At 44.2% G+C, this 22,067-nt stretch overlaps 1 protein-coding gene across 3 annotated transcripts in view; it reads left to right on the forward strand.

The window, feature by feature from the left end:
- The window catches only part of CRB1 (crumbs cell polarity complex component 1), a 92,038-nt gene that overhangs the window by 22,553 nt on the left and 47,418 nt on the right, over positions 1–22,067 (forward strand). For 2 of the 3 annotated variants that reach the window (XM_090146141.1, XM_031595802.2), the window contains exons 1-4: positions 1,303–2,206; positions 9,305–9,500; positions 10,643–10,782; positions 11,039–11,218. In XM_090146141.1, the coding sequence (XP_090002267.1) occupies positions 1,534–2,206; positions 9,305–9,500; positions 10,643–10,782; positions 11,039–11,218 (1,189 nt within the window). In that variant the 5' untranslated portion in view covers positions 1,303–1,533. Of the gene's footprint in view, positions 1–1,302; positions 2,207–9,304; positions 9,501–10,642; positions 10,783–11,038; positions 11,219–22,067 lie in introns of those variants that run through there. The other variant, XM_090146140.1, reaches the window with a different exon arrangement.

Genomic DNA, 22,067 nt, shown 5'->3' on the forward strand with positions numbered 1-22,067 from the left:
CAGAATTTTTTGAAAAGCACACCAGAAGATTCTAGCTCTGATTCAAACAGAACTTAGAAAAACTCCACCCAATCCTCAGGAAAGATTTGAGATCAGGCTCCTCCGTATCACTTGCTTAACTGAAGAGCACTAATTTCCTTGACAGGAGAGTAAGGAGACAAATAGTTCCAGCTTTCTCACAACTCCTGCCCTATTTATTTTAGCTTTCCCACTAACTTAATTTTGCCCTACTATGTTCATTTCTATGCAGTTCCACCATTCCAAACCATTCTGTATTACATCATGGAGTCACTGCCCCAGGAGGTGCTCAAGAAACATTTAGATGCTGCAATAAGGTACATGGCTTAGTAGGTGGTAGGTGGATGTTGGACCTGATGATCTTGAAGGTCTTTTCCAACCTTGGGGATTCCACAAGTCTACGATTCCAACCAATGACGAGTTTCTGATGTCTAAGGAAAGAGCTGGGGAAAAAAAACAAAAAACAGGCAAAATCGTGCTTTTTAAGTATTGATTGGTATATGAAAAATTGAGATTATATTATCAAGAGCATCACTAACTTAAGTAAACTTATTCAAGAGGAAAAAAAAACCTACTTTGTGTTTCTCAGCATTTCTTACATTTAATAACTCCAGTACTTCTAAAAGAAGGAAAACACTGACACGTTTCTGGCAGTACTGGCGGTTCCCCAGTAGATGGCAAGCTTTACTGCAAGGAATTTTACTGCCAAATGCCTCAGATACATGAAAAGGATTTAATCAGAGTAAAATGCTTGGCACAAATTCCTCTAGTAATTAGATTAATGTATCAGTGTTTATAAAGAGACTGATAATTATCTCAAGTGTCAGTCAACGTAAATCCAAAGTGATCAGCATTTGGTTTCCATTTTTCTGATGCAAAATACAAGTTTTAAGAAAGTCTGTCAGAACAAGTCACAGCCAAAGTGATCTTAATTGCATAAGAATGAAAATGACTTTTCTGCCAACCAGAGCCATCACACGTCAGGCTTTCCTGATTAACCTTGTGCAACTTTATTTAAAAAAGCCTTTACCAAAACCACCAAAACATTTATTTCCCTTACAACCCCTTCTGCAAAAGCAGTAGAAAACATTCTTGAATCATTTCCTCGGAGTCAGACTTCACATCAGACACCATCACACCCTGCCACATCACATCTCAGAGCACAGGGGTGTTTGCTTCCACATGTTTTCATCTTCCTCCTCTGCTGTTTCTGTTTAGCTCTCAGTAGCACTAGGTTTCCAAATCCATCCTTCCCCATCACTCCATAGCAGCAAGGAAACTGAGCGTCCACATGGGAGATAGGGAGGTGCTCTAAACAACTTGTCCTTCATAGCTGGGAAAACAGGTGGAAAATAGATTCTTGAACTATGAATCCAAGCTTCAAGGATTTTCTGAAGCCACATGATTTAGTAATATGACTTTCGTTAAAAAAAAATAATAATCATAGGATGTCTTGGTAAACTTCATACCACTCAGTTGGATAATTGCATTGCCTTTGATGACCACCTCAAAAAGATGCAGATTTGTGGTAAGACTTGCAGTTCTTTCTGGTTTACTCCAAGCGCTGGGGAAGTCCTCAGGACCTTTTTTGTTTCCTTCCTAGAGTCACTTTCCACGAGAAATGATTCCAGGTGCCTGCCAAACTCCTGCCAAAAGAACTCCACATGCATCACTGGTCACAGAGACGATATCTGCCATTGTGTGGACATGTCACTTGACACTATGGAGGAACTCTGCAATAAAACCTCCGATCCTTGCTCCTCAAACCCTTGTCTTCAAAACGCTACCTGTTTAAGTTCTGCTGGAAACCTCAATTTCACTTGCGAGTGCCCGGATGGGTACAATGGGACCACTTGTGAAATAGCTGTCAGTATGTGTGACACCAACCCCTGTGAACACGGAGGCACGTGCCTCGATGGCCTGGCCAGGCCCACCTGCCTCTGTCGCACAGGATTCACAGGTACACGCTGTGAAATGGATGTTGATGAGTGCAGCTCGGAACCATGCCACAACGGAGCGGTGTGCAGGGATGGGATTGATGAATACTCCTGCTACTGTGTCCCAGGCTACCAAGGCAAGCACTGCGACCTGGAGGTGAATGAATGCATGTCAGACCCATGCCTGAATGGGGCAACGTGTCTCAACCTTATAGGGAGGTATTACTGCATCTGTCCTCTCGGGTACACAGGTAAGCACTGTTTTAAACAAACTGTCATGGAGAACTACCATACTCCATGTTCTAAGTTCTATTCCTGTACAAATGCACACACACACATTTAGTCGTATCTATCTTACTAAATGGTCTTCAGCCTCAGCACCAGCAGCTGCACCTTACAGGCTACACCTTATCATAGTTGACTAGTGATAGTGCATAAAAAGATTTCACATCTTCTACAAGCTACAGAGCACTCTAACAAACATCAGACTGTGCCACAGGCTCGGTTAACTTTTGTTTTAACAGAAACATTCTCAAAATACATCCTTTTTCATCTACAGACAAAACTTATGTTTGACAGTGATAAAATTAGACTTAATTAGACTTGGTTGATTTGCTAATCACAACAAAGAGTATTCTTAAAATTAGGCATTTGCTTTGTGGGAGCCTTTTCTTTTAAAACATTCTTCTTTCATTTTCCCCTGTTTTCTGAACAAAGGTATCTTTTTCAGCAACTTTCAAAAACATCCAATTCAGACTTTCTTTCTCTTCTAATGGATTCCCTTATCCACCCTTGCTAACAGGCCTCTTTTTCCTCTTCTATTTTACTGAACCTCAAGGCCAAATAGATTATTCTATCACTTTCCCTCAACATCAATTCTCAGAATGGCTATGCCTTTCTGGTTTCATTCTGGTAAGTTTTCCTAAGCTATATGTCCTACTGATGTCACATATTATAACTCAAATTTTCCCCTTTTATTATTTCTCTGATTTAGTCTGGCTGAATCCACAGATAGATTTCTTTTCTTGTTGCCAGAGGAAAAGTTTCCAAAACTCATTTCAGCTTCTTTTCTGAGAAGGAAAGCAGAAATATTGCAGTGAGTTACCGGCATTCAAAAAAAGTGTGCCTTCCTCTATAGTGTACCTCTGCTGACCACTTCAAGTGATATAGAAAATTGCAGCTGGACATTCTAGAAGAATGGACATTTGTCAAGAAGGAAGTTTATCAGTTTGAATCAAGAAACAATTATCCTCAAACACAATTCTTATTGTTCAGGTTTTTAGCAGTTCAAAGTTGATGAAATTTTATATGGCCATATAGTGGCCTTCCCAGTTGAGTGAGAAGGTTTGGTATCAATGTGAACTATGAGTAATGCTACGAAGAAAGAAAAGAAAGAAAGAAAGAAAGTGTAGTACAAAAGTCTAGAAAGAAAGATTTTCAGGATCAGAAAAGGATAAAAAAGTGAGGAGTAGGAGAAAAATGTCCTGCTGACAGAGAATAATAGATATTTTACAGCCAAATTTCAGCTTTCCAAACAGAATCAGGAAAATCAAAGAAGTGCCACCACTTCTGCAACAGCCATCCCTCCCCCTGTCCATAAGTCATACATATCCTGAACTCACCACTTACCTCATGTAGACTTAACCTTGACTAATTGTATTGACTTTCTCGCCCCTGCCCTACCAGAAACAGAGGATTCATATGGAACTGCAACATCACAGAAGTTACACAGAAGGAAAAGTGTGATCAGGTGCCCAAACCTGGTGTGATCAGGTTTGGGATAAATTTCCATTTTATCTGGTCCCATTTTTAAGGTTTAGGTGTGATTTTTCTTGCCTACTTCCTCTACTGCAGAGCACAGAATCACTGCAGAGCACAGAATCGCTGCAGGGGGCTGTTCCCTTCAAATTTCAAAGATGAATTCACAGATAGGATAGCAAGAGAGTGCACACTGAATCATTAAAGAGCAAAAAGGGGATGTGTTTTAGCAATAGATTGCCAACTAGGTAAACAAAGAAAAAAAGAATCACACAGCAACAGAAAGGGAAAAAGAACAGCTCTTGCTTCAAGTGATTCAAATGAATAAGAAATAAGAGATGCGGTTTACAGCTCCATCCCAAAATCCCCATGCAGGAAGGGAAGTCAGAGGTAAAAAGCAGCTTTCCAGCTCTGACGCAGCTCTTGTTGGAAGCCGGCCCTCAGTTAGCATCCCTCGTGAGCAGGGTGAATGTTGTTTGAAGGAAGCTTGTTACCTTCCTGCCACCCCGCTGCTACCAGCGGGTGTCCGAGCCCAGGCCAGGCGAGGGGAAAACTGCATAACCAGGGGAAAGCAGGAGGAAGGAGAAGCCTATTAACAATCAGCATGGCTACTCTGCAATGATTAGACTCAGCCCAGACCTCCTGTGGTATTCAGGAAACTGTATTTGTTTAACCTGTGCTGTCAGTGAGGCCCAGGCCTGGATTCGTAGACCAAGAACTCAGCTTGAGAGACAGAATCTGTACCTTAGAGACAGAGGGAGAAAACATAATAAAATAATAAAAGCCCAGACAGAGAAGTGAAGATTTAGACCAAAATAAACTGCTGGAGGGAGCCCATCCTGCTGGAGTTGCCCTGCTTTCATCACAAAATTCTGCAGGTTTCCAGGTGGATGCTGTTAGGTCTTGCCAAAAACAAGCAAAGTCACTCCGAGTGCAGAGCACTCAGAACAAGCAGAGTCAGGAGATTAGAGAGCCAAGGAAGGAAAAGATGTCTAAAACACAAAGGAGAGGGAGCTGCAGTGCTCTGACACACGGCTCTGACGTCGCTCTCAGCAGCGCAGAGATGAATCACCACTGCTCCATACAGCAGTGGCAGGCTGGCTGTTCCTTCAGCAGTAAAACAGCAGCTTTTAAAGGCTACTTAACCAAATGATTTATCAGAAGCATTCTTTTTTGTTGTTTTCTGCACCTTGCTGTGAGTTGTGCTAAATGCACAAGCCAGGGGGATTATTGGATGAAAGCCCCGAGGTGTCCCCACTGGTAATAAAAACCCTCATTTACTCCACCGGGGGATCTTGCCAACCATTAGTATCCCAGCCCGACACCATGAATTACTGCGGGAAGTCATCCAGCCTCATCTCATTTCCCTAAGATGTTAAAAAGGTGATATCTCCTGATATGGAGGTAGAGAATGCACAGTAAATTCTACAGCAGTAATGTTAACCAAATGCCTGAGTTACAGGCTGCAGTTGCTACTTGCTTCGTGGACTACGACCAGTATTATGTACAATTGCTGTGCTGCAGCACTTCCTAAAATAGCTGAGAAATGTCACACATAATTCTTACACAAATGGAAGAGGTTAGAACGCACCAAGAGCCCAAGACTGGAAAATTTAGCATGAAATCTGCAGTTTCTATGATAATGTTCTACATGTGTGAAATTATTTACAAGACATGTGTCATGCAGCTGTTAAATAATGAAGCCCAATTGCCTCGTCGAAGTTTTGCTGGCTACCTTAATCAAATGCCTCTTTCCCTCCATTGGCCTAATTACACTTGCTTTAATTCACCCCAGCAGAGCCGGGCGATGGCGCCTGTTGGCTGCCCACAGCCGGGGATGCTAATTACCATGCTGCACTCTGCTGAAGGAAGCCAGTCCTCTCAAATGCTTTGCTGCGAACTACCCAGGACCTCTGACTGCTTCAAAAACAAGCCTGAGCCAAAGACAGTCAGTCCCCTTTTGCATGGGGAATGTGCTTCAGGGTTAGACAAGATAGGTACAACAGACTACAATAACTTTTACTATGATGCAACTGAAACAGACTCTGTACAATACAAGGAAATTATTAACTGATGAATCCTAGTTCTCACTCAGTATTCTTAGCAGTAAATACGCACCATGCAAATATTTACAACAGATGCACTGTATGCCTTAGGCACTAAAAGAAACACTCCCAAAGCCTTTAGGCACCCAGTTGTCAGGCTACCAGCATGGAACATCTATCCCACAAGCTGGTTGTTGGTACAGATCGTCACACTGCTATTCAAACCAGTGCCATGCCAAAAAACATAGGAATACTGCTAAGTGGCAAAAAAATCTTGCTAAATCAAAGTGCCACTGCTACCGTCCTTGTGCCTGCCTGTGATCAGCCTCGATGTGCCAAAACATCACTTCACCTCACCCCATAAAACCAAACACTTCCTTCCAAGTGGGGAAATCTTCTATGAGTTCTGCTGGAGGGAAGGTACAAGCTCTTTGCCTGCTGGTGAATAGGAAAAACAGGAAGGCTATCCAACACACCCCATCTGGGTGGTGGGACACAATCTCACTCCATACAGATAGAGGAATTCTAGGAAGCTCTCCCCTTCCAGGGTTCCTGAGCTCCACACGTCAGTGCAGGAGGAGAGAGGGCCTGGATTCCCCATTTGGGCTGCACAGGGCCCACACATTCCTCTGTCCAACCCTGCCCACAGGCAGTGAGTTGGAAGTAGGGGCCACACGCCTTTCGCCTTCACCTGCATTTACTTTTTATTATCAAAGAAGAGCACAGCAGGACTTAGCTAGAAAGCAAGCAGTATAAAGAAGTCTCCCAAGAAACCACAGAATTTATAAACATCACTTATATCCATCTTCCCAATCCCAAGCACCGGTGTGGCCAGGTACACATGGCACTGCCACCCCTCCCTTACTCCTGGACCCGCGGACTGGCCAAGGAGTGCCCGGCACTGCCCTCCTTTCCTGCCTTCTGGCACATGATGTTTGGCACTCAGCATATTCATGACAAAACATGAGACTGAGGTGCAAACGCAGATCCAATCTTTTCATCTCTCTTCCTCACATCTGAGAAAACCTGACAGCAGACTCGCTGCGGCTGGGAAGGAATCCCCGTTCGTGCAGCACATCACATCGGCTGGGCACATCAGGGAGGGAAGTTTTCTTCTGAGGCAGCATTGCCGAAGGCAGGTTGCTGGGCTGATAGATTAAAGACGTGAAGCACAAAACAGCGTTGAGCTCTCCTGCTAATCGCCACGGTCTGAAAGCTGGCCGGGCCGAGGCTCCGCTGAGCAGGGCTTGTTTTGTCACATGGCTCGCAGTGCTTGCTGTGAGCTGTTAACATGCTCTGGCAGATTTACGGTCACTAGACACACTTCTGCAAACACATTGCTTACAATTACAGTGGATTCACAGGGCAACGACTGCAGAGGGATCGCTCACTACGTCTGGATGTGATGCACATTACCATAAATCCACACAGGATCATTGCGGTGCTCCCACTGGCAGCCAAATCCCTGATGCGCAGGCTGGGGGTACAGACTGGGAGCATCACCCATCTCATGCGTTATGTGCAGCCTCAAGAAGTTTTAAGAATACATTCCGTAAAACCATGGTACTTTTGCTTTGTAACTACCAGGAAGATGAAAAGAAGTGCATGTACTTTGATGAGAATTAAGTTTAAATACAGTGAGAATAGTTACAAACTAACACCTTCCCATTTTGTTTTGATACTTTAAGATATTTTCAGATACTTATCCATTCTATGGATTTTTATTCTTTAGAGGAGCATGCTACATTTAGAGGGACAAAATAAACCAGAGATCAAGAAATAATGCTAAATAACAGCAATATCATTGTTTTCAGAAGAAACAAAAAGTTCCTAGTTAAATGTAGTAATTTCAGAACAGAACAGGAAAAGCAGCGTCAGGAAAGAGTTAAAGATGAGCTCTTAAATGAACTGCTAAGATAATCCCAATAAACAACCTGGTGGTTCATTGCATCTTTTGAAAGCCTGCCCTTCACCTGAGAGAGGGATGAAGTTCTCAGCCCCCAGAAAGGGCCCGAAGTCCCTGCAGTTTCTCCCCTGCTGAAGATTCCCTCCCAGTCAGGAAATGCCCTTGAGAACTGTTCACAATATCGCTGCTCCTTTGGCTGCTGAAGGACAGACAGGGAGGTCAGCCTAAAAGCAGCTTCTTCACTACAATGTGCCAATGTATTTTGAGGCTGACATGGCTGCTAAAACAAGCTGACTTGGCAGGTGGAAGTTACTAAAAAAAAAAAAAATAAATCAGTGCTTATTACCGAAAGCATGAAATAAGTAGATAAACATACAGAATGCTGGAATGACTAAAGTGGAAAATGTAGGACGTAAATCATCCATTTTTTTTAGTATCTTGTTCTATAGTAGAGATAAGGAAAAGGAGCAGGCACATAACCTGCCAACAGTCATCAAGAGCTGTGAACTGCCATTAGCACTGCTGTGGTCTCATCGCTTATCTCTGCAGAGCAGTTCCAGAACCGCAGCCTTCCCAGCACCCAAAGCTGGGCTGTTTGCACTTTACTATGTGGAGCAAACACACACTAAGCAGCAAAGCACAGCTACCAGTCAGTGATCTCGGGTTCAGCTACTGGTGCAGGTTTGATGATATTGCTAATCACTTGTGTTACATAAAAATGATTGTAGCACGGTTTGAATGAGCAAAAATTTGTTTAACTTGTTTCTGTGTTTGAGTTAACATTAAAAGGCCTGCTCTTGTGAATTATCATGGAATGGCCAGGGTTGGAAGGGACCTCAAGAAACATGAATCTCCAACCCCCTGCCACAGGCAGGGCCACCAACCTCCACATTTAATACTAGACCAGGCTGCCCAGGGCTCCATCCAATCTGGCCTTGAACAACTCTAGGGATGGGGCATCCACAGCCTCTCTGGGCAGCCTGTTCCAGCACCTCACCACTCTCATAGTAAAGAATTTCCCCCTGACATCCAGCCTAAAATTTTCCCTTCCTCAACTTATAACCATTTCCCTTTGTCCTGCTGTTATCTACCCTTTCAAAGAATTAATTTCCCTCCTGTTTGTAGGCTCCCTTTAGGTACTAAAAAGCTGCAATGAGGTCACCCCGCAGCCTTCTTTTCTCCAGGCTGAACAAGCCCAGCTCCCTCAGCCTGTCTACATATGGGAGGTGCTCCAGTCCCCTGATCATCTTTGTGGCCCTCCTCTGGACCCTCTCCAACAGCTCCCTGTCTTTTTTGTACTTGGGGATCCAGACCTGGACCTGGTACTGCAGATGGGGCCTCACAAGAGAAGAGCAGAGGTGGACAATCACCTCCCTGTCCCCGCATCCATCCCTCTTCTGATGGAGCCCAGGATACCATTTGCTTTTCAAGCTAATTTCAGGTTTTGGTGAATTCCCCCAAGCCTTGCAAAAAGCAAACAAACAAACAAACCAAAAAAACGAGAACAAAACGCCGCACACTGCGACACTTCCACTTGAAACCTACCGTTGCTTGGGAGAAATGACCAACCAGCCACACACCCAAACAACAAACCAGCACGTGAGCCTCGCGCTAACCCCGCGCCCGCCCTCTCCCCGCAGGAGCCAACTGCGAGCTGGACGTGGACGAGTGCCAGTCGCTGCCGTGCCAGAACGGCGCCACCTGCCGCGACGCGCCGGCCGCCTTCTCCTGCTCCTGCCCGCCCGGTTTCCGCGGCGCCCTCTGCCAGACGGACGTGGACGAGTGCGCCAGCAGCCCCTGCCTGCACGGAGCGCGCTGCGCCGACCTGCCCGGGGGGTGCGCGTGGGGACGCGCGGAGAGCGGGAGGGGGAGTGGGGTGGGTCAGGGGAGGTGACCGCGCAGCCCTTTGCTCGCTGTCACCTCCCCTCGCTGGCAGGGCGGCAAGAAGTTAAAATGCCCTTGGCTCTGTGCAGCACTGCTCAGCAACAGCTAAGGCATCTGTGTGTTACCAACAGCGCTGCTCTCCTACAGCCACAGCACAGCATCGTCCCAGGCACTATGAAGAAAAGAATCCATTCTCTCCCAGCTGAAACCAGGACGAAAAGGAATCTGCCAACAGCAGATAGGCAGAAACATTGGAGAAGAGGCAAAGTGATCAGAGTAGCCATAGCAATAGGCTCCATTAGGAACCTGTCTGATGCTCTATATGCCTGTTAAGTAACAGCTCCTGCTGCAAAACTACCTGCAGCCCATTCACAAAAGTGTAGTAAATGAAGAGAATTCAGGGCAAGGAAGCTGCTTCACCCAGCATGACCAGCCCTGCACAGAAGTTCAGCACAGCCCAGGCAGCCAAAGCTCTGGTTTACCTTTGCTCATTGGCATCAGCACACAATTTTTAAAGTCTGAAAATGTATCAATATGAAAATTATTTTTCTGATTCACATCCTCATCATTACATTTTATATCTTAGATCCAAATGCCACCTGGACTGCGTCACCTCTAAATTTAAGCACAATCCACACACAAGTAACACACTGCCCTGCCATACATTTTTGCTTGCTTACACTTAAACAGGACACTGAATAGTTTGTACTTGACTGCCAGACCCAGGGGCCAGCAGTTCCCAGGCATTCCATCAAATCCAGCATGCAGCTCCCTTCATGTATTTACTGCAGGTCTGAAATTTAGGTACTAAACACAGAAATTACCAAAGAAGTGTACTCTTACCTGTTGCTCAGGAAGATTCCCCATGATTTCAGATGCACAGTTTCTAGAATTGGTATCTGTTACCCAGTTGTTCAGGTCTAAACCCATAGCAATGGCATTGCTATCAAAAAGAAGCTAACATTACTGTTACTATTGAAACTACAGAAGTAATTGACAATTCTGTATTGAAACCTAAGAAAAGCACGCGAGCTCTGGGCATATTTGGGAACTGAGGCTGGGCTCCTGCAATGACTACTTCTTCCTGTGTACAGATACAACTGCAACTGCACTGGCACCGGGTTCATGGGCCTGCACTGTGAGACCCGTGTACCCCCTTGCTGGTCACAGCCGTGCCACAACAACGCCACATGTGAGGACAGTGCTGATGGAGTCACCTGTCACTGCTGGCCAGGTAAGCCCCAGGTTCTCTTGTAACACCCCCTATGAAGCCACATGGCCATATATGTGGTCCACGAGCTCAGTGCCCACTGGGTACTGCGAGCCTGGGGGAACTGCTCTCCCTGCCTACAGCGGTGGTGCATTGGTGAGGTGGTGGGGTCATTGTCCCTGGAGGCGTTCAAGAACCGAGAAGTGGCACTGAGGGACGTGATTAGAGACATGGGGGGGATGGGCCGGTGGTTCTTTTCCTTCTCTGCTCGCCTTTGCAGGCTACACCGGCTCCCACTGCGAGACCGACATCAGTGAGTGCAGCAGCGCGCCGTGCGCCGCGGGCCGCTGCCTGGAACGCTCCTGGGCCGCCCGCTACGGCCAAGAGCCCGAGCTGCCGCCGCCCTTCCGCCACGACCGCGCCGAGGGCTACGTGTGCGTCTGCCCGCCGGGCGTCCGCGGTGAGCGCTGCGAGACGGGGAGCTGGGGCGGCAGACGGGGGACGCGTGTCCGGGCGGCGCGGGGGTCCCTCTGGCGGCCGTTCCGTGGGGCTGTGGGACTGTTGCTGGTAACCACGTTTGAGTTAAAGCACAAACTTGTGTTAGCGGCACGAGTTGAAACTCAGCGTGCACGGTTGCTGTGTTTGTGGCGTGAAAAACAAAGAAACAAGCAATAATCAGAGAACATTTACCGAGTGGCAGTGCCCAGGACCCAGTGTTCTCATCCCTGCACTCCTCCCGACACTCTACAGAGATGCACTGGGACTGCAAGGAACACTTCTTGCTGGGAGCATAACACCCAGTTTGTTATAAATGCAGCCTGTTGTGTGGTGATATGCTACAGCTGATATTAAAAATAAATGGTGCATACAGCCATGCTCCTAAGAAGAGAGATTCAGTCCTTCAAATGACGACTTGCTGAGCTCTGTGTCTAACACAGCTGTACTGTTCAGCACAGCCACTAACGTGCTGGCTTTGAGTTGCGCAACTCTGGGCCCAAAGTCTGCTCCTGCCTCTCCGTGCCCTTACTCTAAGCAGAAAACATCCGTAGCTAAACTCATGGAACCAGGCTTCCCTTCCTCATTCATTGCCTGCGCAGTTCCCAACACCTCTGCGACCCGCTGGCTCGCATCACTGATCGCTGCAGCTCAGCAGACACAGCAGCACACGCAGAGCAAAGCTCGCACTCGGAAATCCCCACGGCTTTCTCTCCGGAGTGGCAGCGAAGCTCTTGGCTCCGTTCCACTCTCCCCCAGCTGTCCTTCCCCGTCCCGTCACTGCGCGCTGCTGTTGCACCGCTGTTCAGCAGCGCAGCGCGGTGCTCCCAGCCGTGCCAGTTACAGCCGTTACCTCTCCGCGTTCCCCTTTCGACGCTGCTTCGTGCTCTCCGCTTCCTTCCAGCGATGTCCAGCTGCCGGGCTTCTTTTGCTCCCCCTCCTGCTCTTTAACGTCTCCCGTGCTCTGTGAGACAGCTGGGGAGGTGGGCCCTTCGTTAGGCTTAGTCCTTTATCTTCCCACGGCCCCATCTATTGCCCTCACCTGCATCGTTCTGGTCTGGCTAGGGGTGCCGCTGCTTTCAGTGGCTCTAGGGACTCTCGCTCTCCAGCAGTCACTGGACCCACGTGCAGGCAGGCTCTGATCAGTCTGAAAGACAAACAAGTGTCAGAATCTATTAAATCTATTAGTCTTAAATCCATTTTGTCAATAGCTAACCTTCTAAATCAAACTGCAGAGCTCTTTGGAGATAGCACTGCTCCAAGTCTTGAGGACTTCGACACTCCTGCTAATGCTGTGTGCAAATGGTTTCACCTGAAGCCTTTGTGTAAGTTCAGTTATTGACATCCCTGCTGGATGCTTGATGTACACTTAATTAGGAAAAAGAAACAAATAACCAAACACAAAACAACAACCCCAAAATAATTATTCTTAGCAAACAGTGAGCTCAGACAGCTAAGGTCAGGAGCAGCCTTTAATAGGGGTGGCTCTAAAAGCTGCTGGTGAAGTGCCTTTCATCACCTGGCTGCAAACTGATGTCAGGACAAGGGTAATGTGCTACTGGTCGGCTCACTCGCTGCCTGCCTGCATCTATATGGGTTAGATTTTAAACTGTTTTCTTCCTGACCTATGTGAAGTATGAGGCATTTGAATAACAGATATCTGTAGAGCAAACAGCAGCACTGCTCTAGTAGGTGGAGAGCATGCTTGGCACCCTGGGCTCTGCTCTAACAGCTGGACATGACCTGGCTGCTGAAGGTGTGGCTTGAACTTGTGGGTATTCCTGAAGTGGTCACACGAGTGGACTAGTAAGTCTTTGTATGTCCCTTCCAATTTAACTCTTCTATTTCTAAGCAAAGAGCCTGTAAAGTGGAATGGAAACATTCACTTCTGATGCTGAAAAGTCCACTTTCTCCAATTATAGCCAAATTCATGATAAATTAAGCACATTCTAATAGGAGTTAAGGAATACAAAGAACTGGAGCTGACTGCAGTAGTACGATTCTGAGTAGCAGATGAATCCCTGATCAGGATCACTGAGTTTATGGGTGCTTATCTCATGTATATGAACTAAGCCAACCGCCCTTCTGCAAGACAAAAAGTCAGATCCTTTCATCTGGGTGTCAGAACATCTCATTGATGCCAAAGTCTTGCATTTCTGCAGCTGAGGGCCAGTTCTTCTGGCCTCCACATCTGAACATCCATATGTGTTTTAGGTGTAAAACCTCAGGTTTCTGCTGAAACAGACAAAGATTTTCTTTAATATATGGCATTCAATATTTTATTACGCTTCTTTCCTCAGTAAAGCATTAACAGAAGATTTTAAGCATACTATGCTGTTCTGAGTATTGTGAAGAAATAATAATCCATGTGGTCTGTATCATGAGGGCCATATCCAAAAGCTGCTGAAATCAGTGGAAAGGTGTCATCACATCTGGGGACGTTTGTCGATTTTTGTAACGAGTATAAAATGGCATCTTTGTCTTATTGGATAAGATGGCACATTACTGTAAGTCAGTTGAAAAACTGGGCTACAGTCTTCAGCCCCAAGGGCAAGAAATAATGGAGCCTATGTCAGGGATAAAGTATTGCCCCACCCAACTGGGAGAGGGGAAGAAATACTGTCTGCTATTTCTTGTTGCAGATGGTGATTATTCAGCTGAACTGAAAAATAATCAGTAGACTACTAGAAATCCTGAGAGGATCAAATCTGCCCCATTTGGTAACTCAAATAACTCATTTGCAACCAGACTTATTCATGCAATTTGATTCTAAGGAATAAAAATCCTGGTGTGGCGAATTTTTCCCAGCCTGTGATTTTTGGAGCCCATTAGATATTTGCCTTGTCCCACATCAAAGACAGAAAATTTGTGAGCAGGTTCTACAAAGGGTTAAAGTTCTCCAGCTCCCTTCTAAGTCAGAGGGTCTGGGGACGCTCGGATTTCAAGAGGTCTCAGTACTCTGCAATAGTAAGCCCAACATTTTTGATATTACCTTGGTCTGCTGGCCCCCTGGAACAGAAGCACTTTTAATAGACTGGGCTTTCATTTAAAAGTCTTGTGATTTGTTACTGCTGGCTACAGGCAGCACTTATCCTGGAACTTCATCCTTTCATATTGTGCATATATTGTATTGCTCCGGCATCACACTTTTTAAAAACAGAGTGTTGTTTGAAAGGTCCAGCTTCTCACTTTCCTCACGAAAACATGTGGGAAAGGAGGAGAGCAGAGCTATGAATTTGGTAGTGATGCGTTTCACCAGGTTGTAATAAACTTAACACCGTGTCAGAATTAAGGAGTCTTGAACCTGCAGGCCCTGTGAAATGTCACATTCCAGCACTGACTGGAACCCGAGGAGGGAGAGGAAGTAGCATGGGCTGCCAGGGGACGTGCCACCAGCAGGGATAGAGCTGCCTATGTGGCTGTGGGCTGCCAGGGGACGTGCCACCAGCAGGGATGGGGCTGTTCATGTAGCTGAAGTAGCAGCGTGAAGGAGTAAAGCCACCAACCAGTCTGTAGGCAGTGTCTATTGCCTGCTGACATGCAGAAAAGTGCTGGCTGACGAGGTTCTGATCACTTCTTGTGTGTTGTTATCCACTGTGGGCCAGCTGTGCCAGCAGCACTGCTGCTCACTTTGGCATCGTGAGATCCTAAGTGGGTTTTTTTGGCCTTTTTATTTGTCGTGTTTTCTGTTTTTCCCTTTTAAATCTCCCTGGCCCTTTTCCCAGCATGTTGGACTGCTGCAAGAGAAAATGATATGATCAGACTGGAGTCGTATGCGTGTTGAATTTCTGGCATAGACATGGGGGAAAGAAACTGTCTCCTGGAGCCAGAAGATGAGGCAGATAAATAACCAGCCAGCGCAGTACAGCCAGGGTACTGAACACTCAACTAACTAAAGAAAACCTCAACCTAGGCACATGGGACTGGTCTTAAAAATGGTTCATTTAGACTCTTACTCTGCACAGCCAGAGTGTAAGAAGCACAGGCATGCACAGAACATTGGGCTTCCATTTCCCTGCACATCTTCAGATGCTGCTGCGGGCAGGGCACTCAGCAGATAACAGGGCTGCCTGTGTCTCAGCCAGACATACTTCTCTAGCCTCCTTTCTATGTGTGACAGTATTACACAAAACATAAATGATATGAGTCTTCCAAAAAGGAAATCAAGCAGATAAATAGCTGTGTTCTCATCTTGTCCCCAAACTCCAGTGTTTTTCCTTATTTCCTCATCTGTCCTTCAGCTGTTCACACCACAGCAGTCAAGCCTTCCTCCATCACAGCAGGTTAATTAACTGCGTTTCATGGGCCATCATCACAGTTTAAAAGGTTATTTTCTCTTTATTCTGAAGACAGAAGACAAGACTATTCAAGGGGCATTCACCAGCTTTCTTTTTCTATGTCCAAGGAAAGGATCAGGAGAAAAAAGAAAATACAAAGAAAAAATGAGACTCTTTTTTCACTGCAAGGAGACAAAAGAAAAGAGAAGCTGGGCTGGCTTGAGCTGGAAGGCTTTTTCTTCTCTCTTCCCAATCCTCCTTTGTGAAAATAATCGTTAGGATCCCTCCTAATGCAAAATTCTTCAAGGTCCTACGGCAAAGGAGACGTCCTTCCTGATTACTGCAGAAGTTCTTTGTCTCTGATAGGGCTTTTCCACTGATCAGGAAGGAAAGCTGTGGGCTGCACCTTCTCCCAATCTTTTGTGAGCCAAAAATGGATGAAAGCAGTTACCCAAACCTGTTGGCACTACAGCAGGTTAGGTCAGATTCCTACCCATGCTGTGGTCAGTATGCTTTGCTTTATGGCTTGTCAAACACAGAAATGATCCTGGAGACTGAGATGGCACTTCTCTGATGTGTTTCAGAACAGCTTGGCAGTGGGCTTGGCAAAGCAGAAAGTCAGCTGGAAGTGCTGATGGAGATGATGGCTGTGCATGCAGGTTTACAGATAGCTGTGGTAGGCTGGGTCACAGCAGCAGCCATTTCTTCCAGAGTGAGAAAGTCATGGTCAGCACGTGTGTTCTGTGCACGGCATTCATGATCTCATCTCCAGTACAAGTCAGGAAGATGCCCAGAGCCCTCTCACTGTCTCAGTGGAGCTTAGGCCCAATTTAATATCAGCAGGCGGGAGGTACAGCTAGCTAGTGATTATTCCTGTACAAACAAAGGTTTGAGAGGGCAGATGTTGCTACTATCAAGCACTCATTCAGAGGTAGCTGGTTTAAGGAGAAATTCCAAATACAACATGTGAAATAAAGAATGAGGATTTACAGGATTTGATGTATGTATCAGCTACTTACCATTCTGGAATTGTAGAGAGGCTGTAAAGGGAGTGCAAACATACATATTTTGCACCCAGACACAATTCATTCATTCTAACTATACTGTTAGATTGCTGTGAAAGGATCTCTAAAAAGTGAGACCTTTAAGGGGCTTGCTGGCGTTGGTCAGCTGTGCAGCAAAATGAGGAAATAAACTGCCATTTTCTGAACATGGGAAAGAAGTTCCTGTTTACCTAAACCTAACTGCAGTTCTGCCCTATCTCTGTTCTGGACTGTGAACTCCTTTCTACACACCTGTGCTCAGAACCATAGGAAGGGGAGATTTCCCCTCTCTGCTCCCCATCAACCCCTGCAGCCCCAGCACTACAGGACCAGTGTAGCAACCCTGTATCAACACAGGATGCCCTCAGGGCCTGGCAGGCACTTGCTGCCTGTGAAAACCCAACAGGGAAAAAGACAATTAGCACTTTAAAGTACTTTTTCAATCTCTCCTAAGTCTCTGATCTTGAAAGAACATTTGGACAGGCTTTAATGATCCTGTCCTCTAATACTTTTTAACCTTTCTTCAATCTACAGCATCCTGGTAAGTAGCTGTTCTCATTTTCATCAGAATCGATCATTTGAGTTTCCCCTCTCCTCTACTTTTGTCACCGAGTTTTTCCATCACCCCTTTTTTCTTGGTGTTTGGAACTGGTCAGGATATTCTCTTGAATCACAATATGTATTCTTTAGCCCTGTCCTGTGCACAACTCCAAGGAAAGATGCAGAGCTTTGTAAACAGTTGCAGAATCCAGGACACAGCACATTCACAGCATCCTCACAGCACCTTCATTCACTATTCATCAAGCTGTTTTCTTTGCAATATGCACTATTCACTTCTCATGTGCTTAGCTTCCAGCCCCAACTCATTGCACGTGTGGTATGATCAGCATCTCCTTTGACAGCCCCCAGAAGGAAGGCTGAGGCTGCACTTGCAGGTTGCACACTGCACCATAATGGCTATAAGATGGAAGCATACCTCAAAACATCCACAGCATACTGGAAGTTTGGTTATTACTGGAGAAAGTTATGAATCTGCCATTCTCCTACCAGTTTCCAATCCAGAATATATCATGGGATATTCCTATCTGCAGCTAGTGCTGCTCTTAAGCCACTGCAAGAAATACTACTTAAGGCAAGCAAGCATAATTTTCACGTGCTCCAGCCATACAAACCACCAAAGCAGCTAAGACTGACTTGCTTACTCATATCAGCCCTTTCATTATAGACCTACATCTAGAGATACTTTGTGAAGAACCAAAAATTCATTTTATTACTTACTTTGCCTCTCTGCATGGCAGCAGACTGAGCAATGTTTAAATGAAACTGTTTTTGTGATGGTTACCCAGAGATTGTCACAGGTTAAAAAATTCTGGTTTAGTGGAAGACTATGCAGAAAACAGATTGTGTAAGTCTGTACATCGTGTTGCTATCACCTGATCATCTTTCTCTATTTACCTCAATAATCTGCAACTTGGGTTTCACCTCACTGAAGTCTGAACAGTTCCCAAACACAAGCAAATTCATTCATACAATTTCTGTGAGGTGCATAAGTATTATCTCCATTTCAGAAATATGGAAAAAAAAAAAAAAAAAAAAAAAAAAAGGCTACAGTCCAATATGATCATAAGCATTCAAACAATGCATTAAGGATGTATTTGTGTATCAGTATCAGATCCAGCTACCATATTTGATGCTAAGTTGACACTGAAATAGTTTCAGGTTCTGGATACACACTGTGAAGTTACCATAGGCACCAGCTATGCAGAGGTCCCCTATTAATGAGGTAAAATGAAGCTTTGTTGAAAGCTTTAGCTTGTTCCTATTCTTCCTGCTGTAGGAAGGAACCTTTTGGTAGAAGGGTATTTCTACTGGCTATGATGATCTATTAATGAATAATCACAGAATCATAAAGGATGGAAAGACCACTACAATCATCAACTGTCAATCCAACCCCACCATACCCACTATTCCATATCCCTCACTGCCACATCCACCCTTTTCTTGAGCACCTCCAGGGATGGTGACTCCACCACCTCCATTAGCAGCCTGCCAGCACCCAACCACTCTTTCAGAGAATACTTTTTTCCTAATATCCAACCTGAACCTCCCAAAATGTTAAAACTGAACTATGATCGTTAAGAAATGAGCTCTAGAACACTTCATGGCAAAAATTTCCAGAACTAGCCCCAAGACCTGAAAATTTGTTTGCAACTCTGAGAGTCATTCTTAGCGCCCTAATATAGTAATGCATATTTTTTCATGAGGAATGAAAATGACTCTCAGAAATAACTCTCCTTGTTGCAAGTTGCATTGGAAATGCAAAAAGATTGCTGCATTATTCAGCACTTGAAGAACGCACAAATATCAAGGGTTTGTGTGTTAGAGTTAGAAATATAGAAAATGAAGTGCTAGAAAGCATCTACCAATGTTATTTGCTGAACATGTATACAATTTTATACGTTAAAATTTTACAGCTGATCCTTCATTACTATGATCTATTTTCTCTGGTTATGCCGATATGTTAAATTGTATAATGTAGTTCGACATGATTGACAGAGCCTGGGAGCAGTGGATATTTTGAAATCTGGCACATCTCTCTGCGTTAAACATTGTTGCACATAAACACTTTTTAGCATGAAGAGCTTTCTTCCTCGAAGGGGAGGAGGAGGGGATGGATGGATTTTCAGCCATAAGCTCCCAGGTCCTGCAGAAAGCATCCTTAGATTTAAGGAATACTTGCAGAAAGTCTCTTACTTAAAAAAAAAAAAAGCAATATATATATATATAGGTGTATATATATATATATATATATATATATAGGTATATATATGTATATAGGTAAAGAGAAAAAGTTGTGTATTATTTGGCAGCAGGGATAATGCTTTTAATGCACTCATTATTTTTGTGGCACTCATTCCTAATGGGTCATTCTATTATAGAACTGCTAAAAATAGTCAAATATTCAGTGAGAATTTTCCTTCTGGGGACTTGTGCCTACTTACTTTCTTTCTGAATACTGAGAATAAGCTCTTCCCAGCCTTTTTAATTGGTACATCTCTGATATTTATAGTCTCCTACAATCCTGTTTAGCCACCTCTTTGGCTGAGCTTGTGAACGCACTCAGTTCCATCTCTCCCTGCTGAAGTCCTTAAGTCTCTCCAGCCTTTTTGTTTCTTGCTTGCTTGGCCTGAGCATGAGCATAACAGGCAATATCTTATGCAGCCTGGAACCAAACACAGTATTCCTTTTGCCATACCCTTTCTATTACTGAATACACAATAATATTTCCCTGTTACAAACAAAAACTGCCATGTAACTCCCTCCCTGTGTGCTGATAGAATGTAGAATGTTCTACATGTCTGGCACATCACTGGCATTGCACTTAACCCTATATGCTTCCTCAGATGAGGTGTTTCTTGCATACGCACATAGCTCCCCTGTGGATGTATGCAGACTGGAGACAAACACAACCACTACTGAAAGCAGAGTTTCAAGTGTGATCTGACTTATAACTGTGCACAAACTCTGTGAAACTAAAGGAACTGGGCAGACTAAGCTGACAGCAGAACCTTGTGCATCTTCCTAAAAATTTGACTCTATTTCAGGAACTACTTTTAAGCACTATATCCTATAGAGAGACATCATTTTGGTCAAATTACAATCAAATTACAAAGTCAAGCAGATGCACAACTTGTTCTTCAAACTGAAACAAACTCTAAGTCTACATGTACAGTCCTCACTAACCTGGAGAAAGCGTTCAATGAGTAGATAGTACAGAGAAGATCTGTGTTATGGGACTAATATATTTTACTTCCTCAATATATTCTAATTAAAAGAACATTTAAGGTCAAATGTCAAGCGATAAACAAAATGAACCAATTTAATAGTTCAGTGTTTTACTCAATAGATGATTTTGAAAACAGCCTTAATTATTTCACCATTGTGAAGCCCATTAAAATCTAGTTTATTGGAAATATGGTAAATTATACAGCCAAACATTTAAAAGGCATTACTTCTCTTTCCCCCACAACAGAGGAAATCAAGAGTGACATTAAAGAAGCTGAAGGAGTTCCTTCAGAAATAGCACATGGGCAAGTAATTTTGAATCATATGCTTGTACATGTAACAATATATGCATGTACACATGCATGTATGCACTCGTACACATGTACATAAATCTGTAGACACATACATTACAGCTCTTCAGAGTACTTCATTGCTCTGCCTACAGCAAGCCTTTCTTTGATCACTAATTTAAAAGGTCCACAACTTTCATCTTTTCTATTTTGAAGTGCACAGTTTTCTGGCTGGTTTGTTTTGTGGCAAGAATGAAAGATTTGTCTTAACTCCTTTCGTCAAGATTTGCAGCATGCGTGTTTATTAACAAGCAGAGTTTATGTTGGTCTTCATTACTAATTAATTATTTTAACTGCATGTCTTCTGACAGTGGGAAATGTGTAATGTTTGCATGCCAAACCTGTGTATATTCGATATGCCAGCAATATTGGCCCATATTCAGGAAAAAAATCAAGATGCTTGAGTAAATTTATTTCAGATTAAAGTATGCAGGCTGCCTGTTGCCTTGATATGGCATTAAATTTAAATGGTGCAAAACCATTCATCACTTAATTCTTGTCAAGGTCACGGCTTTTGTACAGCTTAGCTTTTCTGTTTACATGCTTGTTTTACATGCCTTTGAAATACCATTTCTTACAGGTTAACATCTCCAAATAACTTGTAGCAGAGGGATGGTATTCTGGTCCACCCTCAGTAGAGAACTTTGTTTGGTGAACTGCTCTATGTACTTCCCACAAAATGTGTAAGTTGCCCTACTATGTGAAAATATGCAGTTTATTTGAACTAGCATCAGCATTTTAGTACCAGTGTTGCTCTCTGTACTCTGCCTGTACCTCTTAGCCTAAAAGAGACCATGAAATACCGCATACATGTAGCATCTGCTGCACACTAACAAAATACGGATTTAGTTGGTATTTCAACACAGTCACTAGACCTTCTCTGAGAGATGCTATTGCTCAAAGTATCTGTGATGAATCCCATCATGCAAAGTCCACTCAGAGCTGTAAGAGTTATGGAGAGAACAAGCACCTGGGTATTAAATGCAGAAAAATAATTTAGTGATTGAGATCAGAGCTACTCTTACTTAAAAATTGTTGGCATCTTGGAGGATTGGCTTTCACACAAGAGTAACTACATAATTTTTCATCTCAAAGTTCTGGGTTCTGCTGATTGCAGTAGTGGTCCTGCTGATGGAACTATTTAGGTGAAAGTAGGCAGAGGAATTCCTCTTCTGCTGAAGGTTAAACACTCACCATGAATTTTGCATCACCCTTTGACAAAAAATACATTTTACCCCAGTGTTGTGCAAAATATTCTTGTTTTCTTTTTTATCCTTAAAACACCAGCAAAAGACTTACAGATTCTTACATAAGGTTCCCATAATTCCAGTGGCATAAATGAAATCAGTTTTTAAAGC

The sequence above is a fragment of the Phasianus colchicus genome, chromosome 9 (genome assembly GCF_987193195.1).
Source record: "Phasianus colchicus chromosome 9, bPhaCol1.hap1.1, whole genome shotgun sequence".
NCBI classification, from domain to species: Eukaryota; Metazoa; Chordata; class Aves; order Galliformes; family Phasianidae; genus Phasianus; species Phasianus colchicus.